Raw genomic sequence first — 21,313 nt, 5'->3', positions numbered from 1 at the left:
TTAGGGTTCATGGTAGTCCTTGATTTCCTATGCCTAACTTGTTATTCTCCTTTAAAATGACGAGAAGGGCATAATTGATCAAGTGGAAGCTCCTCCCATCAAGCGACCAAAGAGCTTGCATGGAAGGCATTCATGACATCAGCCTTGATAATTAACCAAGTTGTCTTGTAAAAGAGGCTAGTGAAACCATCTGACCCTAGTTTTTTGTTTTCTTAAAGGATGTCCTAATAACCCACTAGATCTCTTCTCCGGAGAAACAAACATCCAAGGTAGAGAGATTGACGTCATGGCAAGGAAACCTGAGGGCAGCAAACACAACTTTTATACATGGGGGTACCAAGCAGCTCCTAGAAGTGATAAAGCCTCCTCTGCCTTCTCTTCTTCTTGCACCAACAAAAGCCCATCGACTCTGAAAGATTTAATGCAGTTCTTCCGGTTACGGTGAAAGTTAAGTAGAAGAATTTCGTGTTCACATCTCCATTGGCCAATACGAACAAACACGGACGTTGATGAGCTATCGTGTGTTACGGTGATGCTAGACCCAAATAGTGACCATTCAACTCCTTACAGAGTTGGAACTCATCAGCGCTTAGTGACCTAGACTCTTGAGCAATGCTCAACTTGAATACCACCTCCTTTGTGATCATGAGTTGCAGCCTTATACTACCCATGAATCTTTTAGTCCAACATTGGAGGGCTTTGGAGGTGTTTCATAGTCATTGATCCCAAGTGCAACAGGGTTGGAATACTCCACCTCCACACTTCATCCCTCCTAGACCGCTTCAAGGTATCCGTTGAACTTTGGACATATGGACTCAACACAAAAATGTTCCTTGGCAGGTGAAACAATGTTGTTTTTCAAGATTTGGGGCATATCATCATAGCGGTTAGACGATGCCACCCATAGCATACAGTTTGGGAATTTGTCAACCCAAGTTGATGTGGTGAAGACTCGATCAATGCATTCCAATGTTGAGTGATGGTGCTCATTACTCTATGTAAATAAATGTCCATGGAGGTGTAGTTGAAGGAGCTCAAGATCCTCTAGGAAACATCATAATTAACCTATTGCCCGGTGGTATGAAGCTCACTGTTTTTGTCCGCCTCCCTATAGATCATGTTGCAATCCCCCAAAGAAGCCAAGGTCGCTAAAGCCAATGCTGGTCTTGGAGCTCTTAGAAAAGTGGCCTTATCCAAATCTATCCATGGCCCATATACTGTTGTCAACCACTATGTCATCCCACTAACCGGTGACCGACACTTTGGATCCAACCGAGTACCAACCAAACATAGTGTTGGACATTGTCTACAAATCAAAATGCCATGCTAACATGACACAACCATAAGACTGCTCAACTGGCAATAGCAAAAGCTAAACCGGCTTCCAAGCATGTTACGAGCCATAGAACTGTCTGGAAGGTCTAGTTTAGTTTCCTACAAACACAAATAGAGATGTGTATTCTTTGAACTAAATTTATGCTCTTATCAAAGGATAAAAGTTCAAGAATTCATTTCCTTTTTATAAGGACTAAAAATGAATCATTTATTTTTTCGGCTTTTTGGCCCCATATTGTAGGGTGAATTTCAAAGGATAGGAAAGATCTCCCTCCAAGCCATACATACAACTTTCATCAAATACTTCTTTTCACATAATTTTATAGGGATCTATGAGATCGACTACAAAACTATGTTTACTCACTTAAAATTGAGTACTTGTTTCCCTCCTTTTCTAGTTAAGACCGGAAATCCTGTATTTTTCATATCCACACGATCCAGTCCCTAGGTTTCTTATATAGTGTAGTGGAAAAAAGTGCTTCGAATCATTACTATTTGACTCGGACCTATTCTAAAAGAGTCGAGGTATTTTGAATTTTTGCTAACAAGGACAAAGTAAAGAAAAACCTTTGAAAGAATTTCTATATTGATCTCGAACATATAAAAGTTCCGAATCAAATCCTGTTTAGAAACAAGATCTTTTATTTAATGATACGCTCGAGTCCTCTATTGGGTTTGATACATATAGTAGAGAATTTTTTCAGTCTTCTTTCCAACGTGGCTGCCGGACGCCCTCCGCCGCCGCCGCCCTCTTCCGCTAGCGCTCGCCTCCGCTGAGGTCCGATGTCTAGCTCCTCGCCCTATGAGTTCCGAACCGGTAAATGCCGCCGTTGCCCGGAGGTATCCGCCTCGCCCGCACAGCCCTAAGCGACTGGCGGCCATACCCGTCGTCTTCGTCGTCTACGGGCGACAGCTGAGTAGGGAAGATGGACTGACAAGATATGGAAGGTGTCGGAGACGAGTCGATGGACTCGATGCTTTTCGTTGCGCTTGGTTTCATCCCACAACATAGAAATTGTACGGTGCGTGCTGCCGCACTCTTCTTCGGTGGAAGCTGACCCAAGCCGTAAGATCTCCTCGCATTGTTGCATTTTATTTTGCTTCTCAAATCTCAACGCGCACCTATTTGCCTTTTTTTAGTTAAATATAGCGACAAAACTGCAATGTTGCATATGTATAGGGGCTTGTGTGCTTACAAGGACTAATTGAAAATGACAGAAAGGATATATTGAAGGGATGAGAACGGGACGTTTTTATTACATTGCCATTAGACTGAATATATAAGATGCAATTGATGCTTCTGTTCCATATGTTGTTTGTAGAGTTGGGATTGTTCTTCCGACAATTGAGGTGCGTTTCGAGCATCTGAAGGTCGACGCTGAAGTTCACATTGGAACCAGGGGCCTGCCAACTATTCTGAATTCAATCACTAACATTTTCGAGGTATATCTATTAGCCCACCTGTACAGTGTATGAAGCACGAGAATTTCAACAATATTAATCGAGCTTCATATTTCTTAAATTTCATATGGTGTGAGACTTTTTGAATTCTTGTTCAGGGAGCTGCAAATGCCCTGCACATATTGCCCAGCAGGAAGAAGACAATGCCAATCCTCAATGGCATCAGTGGTATCATCAAGCCTCAGAGGTATATGTTCTTGAATGGACGGGTGCTTCATGAGTTCACTGTATTCACCTTGCTCTAGTTGTTCTGCAGAATGACTCTGCTTCTAGGCCCACCAGGATCAGGGAAGATCACATACGTAAGCCAGCATGAAATGGATGAGTTTGTGCCCCAAAGGACAGCTGCATACGTAAGCCAGCATGATCTTCACATAGGGGAGATGACTGTGCGGGAAACGCTTGCCTTCTCTGCAAGGTGCCAAGGAGTTGGATATTTCTATGGTATGATGTAACAATTAAGCTCTCACAATAGAAAACACCGCTGGTACTTACAAATTCCTTGATTGGTACTGTATTTCTGTTACTCAGACTTATTATGTGAATTGTTAAGGCGAGAGAAAGAGGCGAACATTAAGCCTGATGCTGACCTTGATGCTTTCATGAAGGTATGACATATGAAAATCATGCATACATAAATAGTTTTTTATGCTTCCTAATCATTTGCATGAGTACCAATCAGAACAGGAGCACTAAAATTGTTATGCTCATTTCAGGCAGCTGCACTGGGAGGTCATAAAGCTAATGTGGTGGTGGAGTACATGTTGAAGGTGAAAATTGGAGATTACTTGTAGTTTGCAATATTGAATGGCCTGAAGTTTACATGGTCTAGGTTTACCAATTATTGTTGTAGATATGAGGACTAGAGGTATGCGCAGACACAATGGTAGGGGATGAGATGTTCGGGGGTATATCTGGAGGACAACGAAAACATGTTACTGCAGGTACAAACATAACAACCAACAATTATGTCCTGGATTCAGAACTCTGAAATTTTCATTTGTCCTCTAGAAACAATAATAATCACTTCCTGCCTGGTGGTATTTGAGTACAACCTGTAGGTGAGATATTAGTCGGTTCAGCGAAAGCATTGTTCATGGACGAGATCTCCAATGGGCTTGACAGCTCCACAACATTCCAGATTATCAACTCTCTCAGACAGGCCATTCACATCCTCAGTAGAACAGCAGTCATCTCCTTGCTACAGCCTGCACCCGAGACATACAACATGTTTCATGACATCCTACTCCTCTCAGATGGCCAGATTGTGTACCATGGGCCCTGTGAGGATGTTCTAGATTTCTTTGAGTTCATGGGGTTCAGATGCCCTGACAGAAAGGGTGCCGCTGATTTCTTGCAAGAAGTATGACCAACTGAACCATGATATTGCTACTTACATTTATGTATAACTCTTAGTAAATATATTTGTTCATCTGCTAACTCTGAGTAGGTGACGTCAAAAAAGGATCAGAAGCAGTACTGGGCTCAGCACGACCAGACCTACTGCTACATCTCAGTGAAGGAATTTGCAGATTCATTTCGCTCGTTCCGTGTTGGGCAGGCCATGGCAAATGAGATTTCCGTGTCATTCGACAAGAGCATGAACCACCCTTCAGCTTTGGTAACCTCAAAGTACGGTGTAAGTGCAAAAGAGCTGCTGAAAGCCAACATCGATCGGGAGATTCTGCTAATGAAAAGGAACTCATTTTTCTACATGTTTCGAGTTGTACAGGTAATTGGCCCCTGAACTTCAGAATTGGCTCAAATGAAAATACTATTTATGCAGCGCTGACATGAGCAGTTTGTCTCTCTTCTTACCAAATAATATATCGTTCACTGTTGTATGTTGCTAAAAGCCAATAGCTATATTTGGCTAAAATCTAAATAACCTGCAAGGAGGGTGATTTCCTAAGATAAAGCATAATTAGCATAAACATATTTCCTTTGTTGAATATGTCTCACCAACTAGCAAGTTGGGATGCTCCTATTAGTTGGAATGTCCAGTTTTCAGTGTCTTTGGAATGTAGGAATTTAAAAGAAAGCACAATTCCTATGAAAATGTGGAAAATTGCCACGTGATAATGGAGCCTTACGGTTTCAAATGCCATGAATATAATGAAAACTTAAGCGTTGATAACATGGCCAATGATGACTAACACTAGCTATGCTTTGTTACATTCATTACTTAACCAAATACACAACTGTGTCTACTTGTTCGTTTGGCAACACAGCTGATTCTGCTATCAGTCATTGAGATGACACTCTTCTTCCATTCGAAAATGCACCGTGATTCTGTGGCAAATGGAGGCATATACATGGGTGCACTCTTCTTCACAACACTCGTGATCATATTCAATGGCTTCTCGGAGCTTACCCTCACCATTTTTAAGCTACCCATTTTTTTCAAGCAAAGAGATCTCCACTTCTATTCTGCTTGGACTTACACTGTACCATCATGGATTCTCAAGATCCCCATCACATTTCTTGAAGTTGGTGTGTTTGTTTTCATAACTTATTATGCCATTGGATTTGATCCAGATGTAGTCAGGTGGGTTTTATTAATCATGTCCTATGTTTACCCTATGTATTTAATCACTTGCATTATGCTATTCTCTCTTTTTTATGACAGACTGACAGAGTTTCGTTATCCTTAGGCTTTTCAAGCAGTATCTGCTTTTCTTAGCAGCTAATCAGATGGCAGCTTCCCTCTTCCGGTTCATTGCAGGAGCAGCAAGAAACATGATTGTTGCATGTCTTTGGATCATTTGCAGTTTTAGTTGTTATGCTTTTAGGTGGATTTGTTCTTTCTAGAGGTAAAAATCCGTCATCCTGTTCCATGATTTTGAACTCATTTTGCAGCTTTTGCTGCTAAGTTGCCCCTTCCTTTCATGACTTCCAGAAGACATGAACAAATGGTGGATTTGGGGATACTGGGCCGCTCCGATGATGTATGCGCAAAATGCTGTCTCAGTGAACGAGTTCTTGGGACAAAGTTGGCAGAAGGTCCTTCCAGGCTCGACTGAACCCCTTGGTGTGCTTACCCTCAAGTCCCATGGAATATTTCCAGAAGCCAAGTGGTACTGGATTGGCTTTGGTGCATTGCTTGGATTCACGTTTCTCTTCAACTCTCTCTTCACGCTCTGCCTTGCATACCTCAAGTGTCAGTGCACACCTTCATTTACTAACTAGTACCTTTCTGGCAGGGCTGTTAAGTGATCAAAACTTGGTACATTACCATGATCTATACTATTTGCAGTTACAGTATGAACTGAAACAAGGAACTGCAATGCCTTACAGAATGCCTTGAATCCACCAAATAACTTGACAACTTTGCTAAGAGGTATGTATGTCCTGTTTGGTTTTACAGCATATGGGCACTCGTATCCGTCAGTATCAGAAGAGACACTAAAGGAGAAACATGCAAATTTGACTGGTATGACTGTAGATGTGTCATTACATGAAGAGAAGGAATTTGGATGTAATTGCCAGTCATATGAAAGTGCTTGTCAGAACATAGGCAGCTACAATGAAACTAGTTTGGCTAGTACTGATACCAATTATATGTCTGCACAAAGGGGGATGATTCTCCCCTTTGTTCCACTCTCACTAACTTTTTATGGTATCACATACTCTGTCGATGTCCCACAGGTGAGTTTTATACAGGACTGAGCAAATAATTGTAAGTTTTTAACTATCAAGTTTCTCTTTTTTCCTGAACTATAAGTGTATAAGAAAAATTGTCAATGGAAAACTTCAGGAAATGAAAACACAAGTTCTAGAAAATAAATTGGAGATCCTAAAGGGCGTTAGTGGGTCTTTCAGGCCAGGAGTACTGACTGCCCTGATGGGCATCAGTGGCGCTGGCAAGACAACTCTGATGGATGTTCTGGCAGGAAGAAAGACCAATGGATACATCAAGGGGAGTATCAGCATTTCTGGATACCCAAAGAAACAAGAAACATTTGCATGTGTATCAGGATACTGTGAACAAGATGATATCCACTCCCCACATGTTACAGTGCATGAGTCACTGCTGTTTTCGGCATGGCTTCGACTGCCAGGGGACGTGAGTTCGAAGACAAGAAAGGTCAGCTGAATCTGATAAGCACTCACTTTTAGTTTATTATTTTCTGAACATCCATGATTTGGGGATGCAGATGTTTATTGAGGAGGTGATGGAGCTTGTGGAGCTCACACCAGTAAGAGATGCTCTTGTTGGATTACCTAGAGTTAATGGCCTGTTGATCGAGCAGAGGAAGAGGTTGATGATTGCTGTAGAGCTTGTTGCAAACCCTTCAATCATTTTCATGGACGAACCAACATCAGGACTCAGCATCAGTTGTGATGAGGACAGTGAGGAACACTGTTGATACCGGTCGAACAGTCGTCTGCACAATTCATCAACCAAGCATTGACATATTTGAAGCCTTTGATGAGGTAAATGAGCTATTGCCTTAAAGCATTAGGAGATTTTATTTTTCAATGGCCCTCATTCCCTCTATAAGTCTATATTCTTCTTAGTTACTACTCATGGGAACAGGTGAGCCTTGGTCAAATGACATGTTCTATATTTTAGGAATTGAGTTTTAGGTGTTTTTTCTTTAATTGTAAAGATGCCTAGTTCCTGTGACGTATTATAATTAATTTTATTTTTGAATGAATAATAGTCACTAGCAATACCAACCAAGCAAACCATACAAATTTACAGGAGGAAATGGTGAGGGACTGATGGGGAACATTGAATATAGCTGTTACTACAACAGCATGTCAACTAGTTGGGTGGGAGGTGTGGTCATGCACCCAACCACCCAGGTTCCTCTCTGTGCTTGAATTTGGGTGTCTATTCTCTTCTTAATGAAAAACCGCCTAGTTTCTCCTGTGTTGTATCTCTTTTTTCTGCTTGAAGAGATCAAACTATGGCAATTAGCAATAGCATTTGTGACTTTTGATTGTCTGAATAATGATGCAAAGAATCCTGAATTCATTATTCCATTCACGCAGCTTTTACTGTTGAAGCAAGGTGGAGAACAGATCTATTTTGGTCCACTAGGCCGTCATTCCTCAGAAATGATCAAGTATTTTGAGGTAAATACGACTTAAAAGAATTCAAATGTTTCTACACTGCAATTTCGAAATCAAATAATCTTTCATTTTGTTCAGGAAATTGAAGGAATCAGCAAAATCGAAGATGGCTATAACCCAGCGACCTGGATGCTGGAAGTGACAACAGTTCCACAAGAATTTGTGCTAGGAGTTGATTTTAGTGACATATAGAAGAATTCTGAACTCTGCAGTCAGTAACCTACTGCCCTACTAGTATATGTGTATAAATGCTACTTGTAGAGTTGTAGTTTTTGGTTTTTGATATGTGAACTGTTTGTATTTTGTTTTTCTAGTTGGTTGCTATTATGACTGGCAACTAAAGGAATTTCTTGTTGAAAGTTGTAGCAGCACCAGTAATGTCTAATTCTTTATTTTATACAGGAGGAACAAGGTCTTGATACATGAACTGAGTACTCCACCAGCAGGTTCGAGCGATCTCCACTTCTCCACCACGCACTCACGGTCTTTCTTCACACAATGTCTGGCTTGCCTCTGGAAGCAGAACCTGTCCTACTGGAGGAACCCGCAGTACAATGCTGTCCGGTTTTTCTTCACCACCGTTATAGCTCTACTCTTCGGCACCATCTTCTGGGGTATTGGCACCAAAAGGTTGAGCCCTATACATTGTAGAGCATCAGTACATAGCAAAAATGATGTGATCTTGGTGTCACCTATGAAAGTGGCCACTTATTACCCTTTGCCTCTTAATCCAGGGAGAAACCACAAGATCTGTTCAACGCCATGGGGTCGATGTATGCTGCTGTTCTAACCATGGGTGTGCTGAACGCGGCAACAGTTCAGCCAGTGGTGTCTGTCGAGCGAATGGCCTTCTACCGGGAAAGAGCTGCCGGCATGTACTCAGCCTTCCCGTATGCATTTGGGAAGGTAAAAATTCTACACACTTTATTGCCTTTGATGGGTTGAGAGAACATGTAGTGCCTGAAAGGGGAATCTCGTGTCACACCAACCAGTGTCTCTCCTGCAGGTTTTAATTGAGCTCCCCTACACATTGGTTCAGACATGCATATATAGTGTCATAGTGTATGCCATGATGGGGTTCAAGTGGACAGTAGCTAAATTCTTCTGGAACCTCTTCTTCATGTACTTCACACTGTTGTATTTCACATTCTGTGGTATGATGGCGATCGGGTTGACACAGAACCCCAACGTAGCATCCATTGTATCCGCAGCGTTCCATGCCACATGGAACCTCTTCTCTGGTTTTCTGATCCCTCAAACTGTAAGTTAGCCGTACATTTGTATTTCATTTTTTAATGAATTGACTACTAAATATTGTACCTCACCTGTGCTGTTTCAATACTACATTCAGAAAATTCCTATCGGGTGGAGATGGTATTATTGGCTCTGCCCTGTCGCATGGAGCTTGTACGGGATGGTAGTGTCACAGTACGGTGATGACGTCAATACTCCGCTCTTTGACGGTGTTACCAACACCACCGTGGCGAATTTTGTCAGGGACTACCTCGGCTTCGACCACAGCTTCCTCTGGGTGGTCGCCGCGGGGGTTGTGGCATTTGGGCTCCTCTTTGCGCTGTTGTTCGGCGTTGCAATAATGAAGCTGAATTTCCAAAGGAAATGATGAATGGTACATAGGTACCGATGATTTGAAATTTGATTGGATTGTTAGTAGATTCTGGTCTTCTTTTTTCAAATTACTTGGTCCCAGATACAAATGCTTCAATTTGAACGCTAGAACTTTTTTATGTTAGAAGACATTGGTTTTACATGAACATATATCTTGCATTGGTTCCAGGGAAATAATATAAGATTTGAGTTGTACCAGTTGGTTGTTCAACCTGGTTTTATTTTCTCGATCTGGTTGTTTCCCACCCTTTTCGAATATTCAGAGGGGTTACTGGAATCGATAGACAACAGGTTGTGGCAGCCATACTGCGAAACCAGTACTGTAAAAGACTCCAGTTCTCCACCTCTCCAAAAACATTGCTAACTGTAACGGCAGCTTTGATACTCGATTTACACTTGCACATGACTACATCAGTAACAAGGGCACAAGGCCCTTATTCAACAGACTGGTGGTGAAAGGAAAATGGAACAGCGACGTAATGCTGCCCAGTTATTATGAACCATCAGTACAGCTCTAATTGTAACACCCCAAATGTTAAATTCGCCGCACAGCAGCAGCACGAATCATGACCTGGCTGCACGATGTGAAGGTTAAGATTTGCAATATCAGCATCAAAACTGTGGATCTATTTATTATTAGTAACAAAGCCTATAAATATTTGATCAAAAGAGTAACAACAAAATGTTACAAGCCTAGGCTTCATTATTTCGTTACAAATGCCTTATGCTATTCGCAGCCCAGTAATTTATCTGTGATTCTACTGTCATCCTATCTTCAATGCCCTCAACGACCTAGTTACAACAACTGTATGCAAGAATCACCTGCTTTACTGTACATGTGAAGCTACATGACCTCAAATAATAAATCCTTAACGCTTCTCTGGAAAAAAAATGCAATAACCAAGCTTTTGGTTGTGGCTCATAGGAAATAATAGTCTCCCTGATCCAGATCCAATGCTTCAATGATCTTTAAACAGTTTTGCTGGGAAACGGCAGTCAACATGCCGTCCCCTAGGGCCATGTGACTACTGTCTTCAGGAGCAAGGTTAATCACCACATCCATTTCCGAGTAGAAGGTTTCAGCACATCTTTTCCATGGTGCAGTAACACAGAAGCATTTAATGTCTCACCTTGGAAGGCTTGTCCATCCCAATGCTGATCATGTGGTTGGTCTGGTCATTGTTGAAACCCCCCGGCCTCCCATGGGAGCCATGCCATGAAGATCCATATCAGGCTCCTCATCTGCAGTTCCAACAAAAAGTGGATAAAATTAACTTCGATAAAAGTAATAACATAATACCGACTAAAAAACAAGCATAAAAAACCCCACTCCAGGTTGGTCCTCAATTGGTAGGCCTACATGCTTCTACAATTTGATGGGAAAAGGTCCTACCCCTCATGTTAGCAACTAATGATATAAAATTGCATGCATAGAATGGAGTGCTGTACTGGTTTTGCTCAAGTGATACACACATGGGACATGAATCCTTACAACACACACCCACAAATAACACCGTTCTCATGTGATAAATATATATAGTTTGATATGTAACAGTAGCCATTTATTTGAAGTTTAATCCCAGTCCAGGAAACAATATTTAAAGATTAACTTAGCATGAGTAGCTTATTACCATTTGTATCTTCACCGGATTCAGCGCCAGCAATCCCAATGCATGCAAACAAAGAAGAATCGTCAACTTTCAGATGCTCATATGCAAGATACAGATCCTCAATCGTGGCACTTTCATATAACGTCGTCAATTCCTTGATGCATGATACATCCTGCATTTGATTGGAGCGCAGGAATGATAAGAAAAATTGAGGTATTAAAGTTAATAAGGATTAATATGCAGAAGATCTCCATCCACTATAATATAAAGTTTCTTTAAACAATCTGAATGGGAAGCTGACAGGTGCCTAAAATTCCAACAGAAAAGGTTACCAACTACCTAACATCATCCACATGATAGGCTTGCAACTGCGCCAGGTCAGTTGGCCTACAATATTGTTTCTGTTTTCCTTCTGCTAGTTGCAGGGAAAACATTAGCATGAATCTAAATATATGCAGTCCAAGGGGATCCCAAACAGGCCCTAGTATTTTTATTCACATGCATCCAAATTAAGCAGTCTGTAATTTTGTTTTTGGGCCAGTAGATTGCTTTAGATTCATTTTCTTTCTCAGTAAGAGTTGTTATTACTTTCCCAGTTTAAAAAAACTTCTATTTGTGTATTACCTGTGGCTGTAAACTCCATTATATCTCAAACATGAACTCTCCTGCACATTCTTGATAAATAATTTTGCGATTTCTTTTATAGAGAGATTATATTTTGTCATAGCATGCCCCAGAGATGGTATCAGGTCCGCAGGATTCCAAAGTTACATGAAGATTGAAGAAACTATTCAAAATTACCAGCATTTTAGCAAGATTAGCTAGAACATGAGTTCACAGATCACAAAACTTTCTTTCTATCATGAGTTCATCACATGGTTAAAAAAAATGCCAGCACAAGAAAAGTTTGGTCCTTAGTTCTTGAGAATATGAGATGATAAACAATAAATGAATTTCACCTTTCTTGGTACAGACGAAGACTGTAGATGGGCTAGCAAACCAAGCCAGTAGGCATTTGTCTTCGTCTCAGCCTCATGTTTCATCAACAGCGTCCTCTTTGCCTGAAAATTATGAGTTTCAGATGGTAGATGCATTCTAAGTTCAATACACAGCTAAAATGTTGTATCTTAATCTATGAGATGCATGACTTAATTTTAAGATGTGTATTCAAATTTCAACCAAAAAGGCATTAAAGCACTTACACAAAAAATGAATGTGCCCAAATGTAATATTATTATACTGACAACATAGATCCATAAGCACACCAATCCTACATGTACTGGTTCTGTGATATGAATTACAGAATGAAAAGGACAAGCAAAGTTCAACTAACCCGGTCGAGCTCCCTTTCCACAATTCGGCTACTATGTAATCCTCTCAGAACACCTTTGCAAGCATCAACAGCTTTATGGACCTGGAAATAATGATGGTTAGATGTATTGCTCGAAAAAAAAAAAAAAAGTCAGATGTAGAAAGCACACTGAATACTTGAATTCAGTAGGACCAAAATACCTTGCTTGGAGTTGAAGTGACCGCGATCACATACCAACCAAGATCCAATTTGTCAAAAAGGTTTAATTCAAAAGAAACATCATATGTTAATCCCATTGAATCTCGTACTGTAGTAAATAACCTGGCAATAAAACAGTGCAGCACATTATGTTAGGCCTGCCAGTTAAATACCCAACAAAACTATCCATCACCGCGCACACTATCTATAATGTGATCTTCTAGTCAAGAATGGTGTGGCTGGCATATTAACTGGTATGTGCGCATTCAATTTATATGAGCAAATTCAGGTTTCGTAAGTACCAAACCACAGCTTGATATACTAATATGCTCATCTATCCAAGGTACATAGATGATACATAAATTATGGCCTTTGTCATGTTTGAAGAAGCTTTGTATTAATCTGCAGAAGAATCATATAGGAATGTTTTTACCTAGAATTGATAATTTCAGCAAGCAGACTCAAAGTGATGCCAAAGAAAAGAGGGTGGCTGCGAACATCGATGCGTCTCTTCCCTGTTAGATCCAAGTTTACTGGTTCGGATATTTCTGCTGCAATAGCACGAAAAATATCAACCAACATAGAAAGAAACATTTATGCAAGTCGCTAACATAAGTAGGAAGTTCCTCAAAGAGAAGCATAAACCAAGCCTAACTTGCAAGATATTTTGAATCAACTACGTGACAAATTACAAGCCTAGCACATATCAAATTGGATTAGAATTACCATCAGCATCAGATCTCTGAATAACATTAAATAGGTCATTTCCTTCAGTAGCGAATCCCCAACGGTTAGGAGCAGGGCCTGCAATATACGCACAGGCTCTCTCATCTGTGTCCTTTATGTATACCTGGTGAAGAAGCAGCACAATCAACAAAGATGTCTTCAAAGCACAAGCATCATAAATGGAAGACAGCAAAATGATTCAAGAGTTATGGTTCAAAGTTATAACTAGAAGAAATTCAAAATCCTTAAGCATGTATTTTTTTCCCCATGACTCATCAACGCTTCAATTAATGAGTACTGTAACGATGATTTAGTGACACATTAATGCCTCAACTAACATCAGTATTGTAATGACAATGTAATGATCTCTTATATTATTGTAGCAGTGGAACTAGAAATACTTATGCTGAATTGGAAAATTGATAATGGATGCCATAGGAGACTCCATACTTCCTGGAAATGAACATCTGATGGAAACGGTCGGAAGGAAATCTTTTCAATACGCTCCTCTGTGTTTGGAGAACTTGCAGCCCTCACAGTCCCAAGATAATCAAGAACACAAGATTCTACTTCTTCCTCAGTGAAATCACCAACAATGCTGACCTGAAAAAATGGATACAAAATCAAATAAATATGGGAAATTATTAAACATATGTTGGAGCAAGTAAAGGTGCAATGAGAACACTTGAAGAGAGAAGAGAAGAAATGCAAGAAGGAAAAAAACAATTCACAAACCTCCATGTTGCCACCCACAAACTGGTTCATGACAGCATCTTTAACTGACTGAAGAGTCAACTTCTGCAACGAATGTGGTGACGGCTCTACAAACCTTTCATCATGGTTTAGCATGGCTAACATAAGCTTATGAGCTGTAGAACGTTCCAAACTTTTGGGGATAGAGCGATAGTAAGACAGATATAACTGAGTTGCTCTATCGAATGCATCTTCTAGCCACACATTATGCTGTAATACAAAAGGAGAAATGTTGTAAATGTTAGACCTCCTTTATTTCGAGAAAACTAGTTCTCTACAATGTGGCAGGTGAGCATTACGTATAGTAAAATAAAAAGGCATACCTCAAGGACCATATGGAGGAGTTGGAAAGCAGCACGCATGCCATTGTCTCTTAAAGCAAATCTAAATTCCATAAATATGAATTCCTCGTTTGATTCCAGTGAGCAGTTGATAAGATTATTCACGCAGAAAAGTTCAACCTGAAATCAATATCCATGAACTTCTATGAAGTATGAAAACAGCCAACCAATAATAAGTACTATTGAACAAATATTAGCATTCAAATTCAGAAGATGAAAGGTAACCAAAACGTCTCTTTCTTTGTGTCTGGAGGGGGTTCTTGTGCTTGTATGGAGATATAATAGATGTAATGATGTACAGACTACTATCATGATAGAAGTTAGATCCCATATAAGTAGAATATACCTGTTCCCTAGAAAAGTTACCAACACAACCACCTTCACTCAGGGTACGAACACCAACAATGACAGATCCCTTTGATTCAGAATCTTCTGTTGCTCTCCCTCCACCTACTATGAGCCGCATGACACCAACCCTTGCTTCATTTTGTGTGATCTGTGATATCATAAACGAACTTTTTAGAAAGACTGTAACGGACATGATAAGTTGATAACAGGCTTAACTACATACAAATAGGAACATGAATGTGAAAAGGATTCTTCTATCCACTGAATAACAAGAGGCAAATGAGGAATTACCTTGTAGTTGACGGAAATTCCATTAGAAAGACGGCGTTGTGCTATACCAGTTTCACTGTCAAACACTTTCACCGCATTCTCCTCTTTGGTTAAAGGAACAAATGAAGGTTTGTGTTGCGATTTCAGTTCATCAAGCTCTAATTGGGTGATCAATTCCTTTGGCACCTCAAGCTGCAATAGGGATAAAAGTATTCGATCAGCAACCCCAGAAAACCTTATGTTGCTTGGAAGTATCCTGGTTTCAGTTCACAGAGGTTCCAAAAGAAACTCCAAACCAAGAGAAATGGAAACTAACCAACATACCTCAGGCTCTGGGTAAATAGGTTCCTCAAGACCTGCCTTGATGGCCTCTGTGATTTCTTCTGGATATATCTCAAATTCAGTTTCACCTACGCCATCAACATGCACCATTCTAGGGACACATGCCACAATAGCAGCAGGAAGGGGTGCATTGGGTTTTCCAAAATCCGAAATGAATTCCAGTACTTCCGCGCCAACAGTATTGACCTACATATGGTAAACACATATTACAGTATCATAAATAGTTCCTTTGCAGAGGTAATTGGAGTGACGCCATCATTCCTACAGTAGTTTGTACAGTACCTCTTCAAGGGTGACAGTTTCAGCAACTGCAAGCAAACTTTCATGTCCCTGCAATTGATCCATGACAGTGTGGCCAAGTGCATCACTCTCCATGATGAAGTCCAAGTTGTCGACTGAGGGAACACTGTCAATCATCATAGCCAACTGCTCACTATCTTTTATTAGCGCGTCCATGTAACGGGTCATTTCTCCCATTGTAACACCAAATTCTTTCAGTCTTCGCACCTGAAATAGCACAAAGAAATGTTGCTGAAAAGGACAAAACACTTATGAAGTTATCACTAGTGAAAATATAGATCAAGCCATTGTGCAGAATACATCTTATTCCTATTGCATATAAAACTGAATGCAAAACCAGTTCAACTATAGTGCCATAATGATAGAACTAGATGGTGGTCATTACCTAGCAAGTAATACCCATACATCAATTGAGGTCCCATGCATACGGAATATTACTTGAGGAAGGCAAATCATGGTTTAGGAGTGGATTTGACTGGTTCAAACATGGTTTAGCTGTTCTTGGGTCTAACTCAGGTTTGGCCTAGGTTCAGCACCAGTTGCTCGTGTGCCAAGATGTTCTTAAGGAAGATTTGGGACGGGTTGAGCCCCAGATTGGGATTGTATCATGCCGCAGTATTAGGCTAATTCACAATTGGGCTTGCATTATATCCAGCATTAAGCCAAAATAGTGAGCTTCAAGCTGGACATAGGTTCAAGGACTGGCTGGAGTTGGTTATGGCTCATACTGGCATAATCTTAAAAATCATCCATTTCATTCCTTGTTATCTGTTCGCCTTCAAAAGCCGAAGTTCATAAATCAATTTACTTGTGTGCAGAAAGAAGCAGGAACTATACATGCACTAACCAAACAAAATGGAAAAAGTTGTCAAGACTTTCATCATATGATCAGAATAAATAGGTTTATTCTAGTACCAAACTAGATCAAAGCTTATATCACTAAAGCATTTTTGCAATCAAAGATTATGTATATACATTTGAAGACCTAAAATACAATGAGCTATAACAAGATTTGGAAAACAAACCTCGTGAACAGCAACTTTGATTGCACTTTTCCAATTTTGGGGTTCAGCAGTTACTGTAAGAGTAGTGACCGTGCACCCTTCCCTTCCAGAGTCACTGTGGTCCAGCTCAACTGACGTAAAAGGAGGGTTTGAGCTCTGTATAGAGTCCAAACAGGAAACAATAATTCAGTTGTAACAAAAAAAAAACTCAGATGCAACTGGCAACAATCAAGATTTATGAATAATCACAAACCTTGTATCTTGTATTGATTCGAAAATGTAGGGCAGACAAAAATATCCTTTTCATAAGTACACTACGCAGGTCCTTGTAGGTCTGAACTTTGCTAACAGGTATCTGTCCAAATGAAAAACAACATTAGGAATATGCAATCATTGCATTCCTAAGAAGTATCCTATTCGAATGTTATAAACATGAATATTTTCAGCAAGCACCGTTGTTTACATGAAGGATGACACAGCTAATGAAGGTGCAAAAGAAATCAAAACTTGCAGGCATTAGTCCAAAGGCTGATCTGGTTTGTTAATCCCAAAAAAAACAAACAGGAACTACTAACAGAACATATGGTGTTACACTTTAACCACAAAAGCATCACTTGAGACTAGAAGAAATAAAATTTGAGCATACCTTGCAGAACATGTTGATAGAGAAACTCTGAATCAACTCGTGCTGAAAAATTGCTGGGGGTTTGGCATCCTGAGCAACACCAGGAAGGGACCACTTATGCTCTACAGGTGGTCTAACTGCTTGTCTTTCCCTTTTTACAGGCTTTATTTTATCTGTGGCAGGTGATTTTTCACCAGATAGGTTTGCAGCAAAGCCACCTGGGAGCTTTGGTGCAAAAAGGCTTGCCATAGCACCAAATGGACTAGAGCTCGGTAAAAGGTTTCCTTCATTTTCTGAATGAGTGTGTTCAAATACAGCCTGCATTGTAACAAGTCAAACCATCAACCTGCTATGTGATCCTAGAGGCTGCCAAAATTATCAAAATTCTTCAGTGTATTTTCTCATTACCCCTATTTCCCGCACAGCTCTAGGAATATCATCAATTTCCCCCACCAGATATAAAGTGGCATTAGCAGGATAGTACCGGCGCTCGTGAAATCTGCGGATCTTATCTGGGTCCCATTTATGTATTTGCTCTTCAAGTCCAATAGGAAATCTGTTGCTCAGTTTGTTTTCTGAGTGCAGATGTTGCAACAACTGCAGCAAACAAATTATAATTAGCATAACAATATGGCGCCCTCATACATAGATTTAGCATGAGTTTTCAGGAGCAATAAGGATATAGCCCTTCTAAAATGAAGTCCCATATGGGCAAAACAAAGGACACTAGGTCGGTGTGAACAGTTCACTTGCCTGGCAATCAACGCGATACTCTATTGTGTTCATCATCTGGAGCTCAGAAAGAATTGCTCTTCTCTCCTTCTCAACACGAGATGAAGAAAACTTTGGATGAAAAGCTATCTGGAAAAATAGAACAGCAGACTTGTCATATTCTGTGTTGCAATAGAAAGAATTTGTTATGAAGATTTCCAAACACCTCGGCAACATTGACCTAAAAATTCAGATATTCATTGGACATGCAGAATTTCAAATATTCATAAAACGACCAAAATTGACATTTCCAAGATGATCGCTCCAAAAAGGAATGCTATTTAGTAACACTTTACCTCATTCAATGCATCCAACACAGAAGGGAGTAAGTCTTCACCATATTCCTGAAAATAAAGGACAAACTAAGATGTAAACATTAAATACCACAAGGGAACACATCTAACTAGGATCATAAGTTCTAAAAATTATAACTTCACAGTCAACAAATACATTATTCAGTCCATTCACGCGTGATCTTTGTCCAAGGACAACTAACAAGAAAACAAAATTGGACTCCAACAAATACAAATTATCATAAGTTTATTTCCAATTTCAAAATGGACAGTAATAAGTTCCACAAAGAACTGAATAAAAGATAGAAAAGTAAAGACCTTTGTTTTAGTTGGAGAGTGGATATGAAACACCGTATGGTGGAAGTCTGTATATGCATTAGACCTCGCACCGGTCCCCAAAAGCTTTTCACGTTTTTTACTGCCAAGAAACGCAACATGTTCAATCATATGTGCAATTCCCTGCTCGTCCTCCTCCTCATCAATTGATCCAACGTGAACTTCCATGTGAGCCTCAAACCTGCAAAATAGCTAGTTGAAACCATAATACACATGTTCTCCACATATCATGGCAATGTTTGGTTGCTTCACAGTTAGCATAAAATTTAGCATGAAATGGGCATCAGGATAATATTTGTTGCTTGATTTATTTACTATTACACAGTTCTGATGTTCAGATGTTCAAGACTCCACCCATAGTTGTCAACTTTCAAGTATCTCCAAGATTCAAATTAAAAATTACAGAAAACCATCAAAGTTCCAACCATTATATGGAAATTATTAAGGGTGGAATTGTACAAAGTAAGTCCTTTGTCATAAAAATTAATAGATACGAGAAAGAAAAAAGTTTCCTAACCTGTTTGCTGGAACTTTATTTGGCAAAATAAGATACCGAAGGCCATTCTTCAATTGGCCACGAATTAGTTTTGGATGCTCAGGAAGCGGAGTGTTGAGAACATCTTCAAGCTCCTCCTTACTAATAGCATGATCCATGTCAGATGTATCAAGGGAAGTGTCAGACCATGTTGGACTTGCAACATGTGGTTCATCAGGTCCAGCGGCGCGCAATATATGGCTAGGCCTGACCTGAAAATTATCAAGGAAATGATTCAGCAAAAGGCTGCCCACATCCTATGGGACCTTTAAGAGGACAAAAAGATGACATGGACAAGAGATCAGATTATACTCTGCAACGCAATGTAAACTTGCTGTTTCCTTCTTTTTTACAAAAAGACTCATCTTTCTAATAAAATGATAGGAGTAAGTGCATCAGAACAAACATATGACAGCCCCAGAAACAAAATAACACTACCAATACAACAAACATGATTGAGCTGCACCATCAAGATAGATGAGATATGGAGAACTATCCTGGCAAAATGGTGCTTGTTACACTGATACTCAGTACTACTGCACAGGACCTCTCACTAGGTTTAAATTTTGAAGTTAATTCAACAGTTAGTCTAGCAGATATTCAAAAACAACTGTGATTGCTCCTTTGATAAAATCCAGAATGTGGGACCTTAATTTTTTTAAGACAAGAAAAAGCACGGTGGTACTACTTAATGTAGTACTGACGAGGACAGATAAAAAAAAGGGTTGAATTTCCAATCCGTGCATTTATTGTTCTGAACTGATGATACGCCCGTTGCATCCCTCACACACAGTTAGGAAACCCGTTGTATCCCTCGCACACATTTAGCAAGCAAGAGAAGAAAAGCTAGCCATGGAAGTAAGGTACTAAGCACTTTCTTATGGCACTCAATCCATCCTGATTCCAAATCTGGTAATTCACTCGAGCCGTCGATCCTCCACAGCAATAGATGAGAACGAACCTTGGACCCGCTCAACCGGCTGCGAAACGATAGTCCCGAGGCGTGCGGGAGCGCGCACGGCGCGAACCTCGCGAGCCCCGACCTGCCCCGCCTGCTCTTGGGGAAGCACGAGAGACAAGCGCCCTTCCCCTCGCCGACGCCCCAGACCGACTCAGCCAACGCGGACGCCGCGCCGAGCCCCTGTGCGCGTCTCCTCGACCTGCGAGGCACGCAATACGGCGACGAGAAGTCAGCGGTGTGGCGACGCGAGCCCGCCGACAGGACGGATACAAACTGGAGCCGGCACGTTCGGAAGCAGTCACCCACCTGGGCGAGACGGCGCGGCGGTGCGTGCAGCGGAGGGTGTTAGCCGCGACGACGGCGGAGGAGCGGAGCGGGAGAACGGGCCGGCGCGCGGCGGCGGCGGCGGCGAAGGGGTGGCGCGGGGCCAGGCGCGGCGGCACGGAGGCCGCCGACGCCGCGACGGGCGGGAAGGGGGCCGATGCCATTGCGGGTGGGATGGCCGCTGGGGAGGGGAGGATAGGGGGACGTCTCCTCTTTGTTTTTTTTTATATAAATAAGCTTATATATAATTTCCTCTACTTTTCTTGATGGTTTTGTGGGCAAGGCGAGGCACGCGGCCGCGTTGCTTCGCGGAGACGAGGCGCAGCGCAAATATCGTGGCTGCCGTGCTGGACTGTTGTTGTGGGCTGGGTTTGGCACTTTGGCTTGCGGTTTTGTGCGCGCTTGGATTTGAGTTTGAGGATTGGGTCAGCCTGACCACCGAGATATTTGAGACTTGTCATGTGTGTCCCTGTGTTCGGGCTGCGAAGAAAAGCCGCTGCTGTTAGGAGTGGCAAAAAAAAAAAAATCACCAAAACCATTTAACCGAACTGATTTATACAAAAAAAAAGGCAGTGAACCAAAATATTTGTGATCTCTTCAGTTAAGACTTTTGTGATGTATTAGTTTTTTTACAACAAATTCAGTTAACACTCTCTAAAAACGAAATTCTTGATAACCGATTTAACCAAAGCAATTTCACCAAATTAACCGTATGCGCAAGCCTAGTTAGAACAGTGTTTTTCTCTCACAACATTTTAGT

At 40.9% G+C, this 21,313-nt stretch overlaps 1 protein-coding gene and 1 pseudogene across 9 annotated transcripts; one reads left to right on the top strand and one right to left on the bottom strand.

Annotated features, from left to right (window-relative positions):
- Positions 1–286: 286 nt before the first annotated feature.
- LOC136524190 (ABC transporter G family member 36-like) lies at positions 287–9,688 on the top strand (annotated as a pseudogene).
- A 420-nt stretch (positions 9,689–10,108) lies between these two features.
- On the bottom strand, positions 10,109–20,785 carry LOC136519864 (stromal processing peptidase, chloroplastic-like). Of its 9 annotated transcripts, none has more exons than XR_010775062.1 (24): positions 20,536–20,785; positions 20,230–20,428; positions 19,251–19,480; positions 18,716–18,914; positions 18,401–18,466; positions 18,087–18,194; positions 17,742–17,930; positions 17,355–17,651; positions 16,962–17,063; positions 16,730–16,864; positions 15,687–15,935; positions 15,387–15,590; positions 15,084–15,254; positions 14,791–14,940; positions 14,427–14,564; positions 14,086–14,313; positions 13,801–13,953; positions 13,351–13,474; positions 13,058–13,175; positions 12,627–12,747; positions 12,448–12,528; positions 12,090–12,175; positions 11,136–11,286; positions 10,109–10,746 (listed from the first exon to the last, which is right to left on the bottom strand). XR_010775062.1 is itself a non-coding variant. In XM_066513251.1 (24 exons), exons 1-24 carry the CDS (start codon positions 20,715–20,717, stop codon positions 10,664–10,666), a joined length of 3,777 nt encoding a protein of 1,258 aa, XP_066369348.1. In that variant the 5' UTR covers positions 20,718–20,783; the 3' UTR covers positions 10,109–10,663. The 9 variants fall into 9 exon arrangements, 8 of the variants coding, with proteins under 8 accessions (XP_066369348.1, XP_066369347.1, XP_066369350.1 ...); XM_066513251.1 differs by having other exon boundaries at positions 12,074–12,175; positions 13,058–13,172; positions 20,536–20,783; XM_066513250.1 differs by having other exon boundaries at positions 12,074–12,175; positions 20,536–20,782.
- Between the last annotated feature and the right edge of the window lie 528 nt (positions 20,786–21,313).

This window comes from Miscanthus floridulus, chromosome 18, assembly GCF_019320115.1.
Source record: "Miscanthus floridulus cultivar M001 chromosome 18, ASM1932011v1, whole genome shotgun sequence".
In the NCBI taxonomy this organism is placed as follows: domain Eukaryota; kingdom Viridiplantae; phylum Streptophyta; class Magnoliopsida; order Poales; family Poaceae; genus Miscanthus; species Miscanthus floridulus.
The sequence above is the reverse complement of the archived record's forward strand: the minus strand, read 5'-3'. Positions and strand labels throughout refer to the sequence as shown.

What these genes read in the sequence shown, in the direction of transcription:
- LOC136519864 (XM_066513250.1), bottom strand. Translation starts at nt 20,717, where the DNA reads ATGGCATCGGCCCCCTTCCCGCCCGTCGCGGCGTCGGCGGCCTCCGTG. An exon ending in CTATTTACCCAGAGCCTGAG is followed by an intron (nt 15,255 to 15,386) that starts GTATGTTGGTTA and finishes TCCCTATTGCAG; the next exon opens with CTTGAGGTGCCAAAGGAATT. An exon ending in TCCTCCATATGGTCCTTGAG is followed by an intron (nt 14,314 to 14,426) that starts GTATGCCTTTTT and finishes TTTGTATTACAG; the next exon opens with CATAATGTGTGGCTAGAAGA.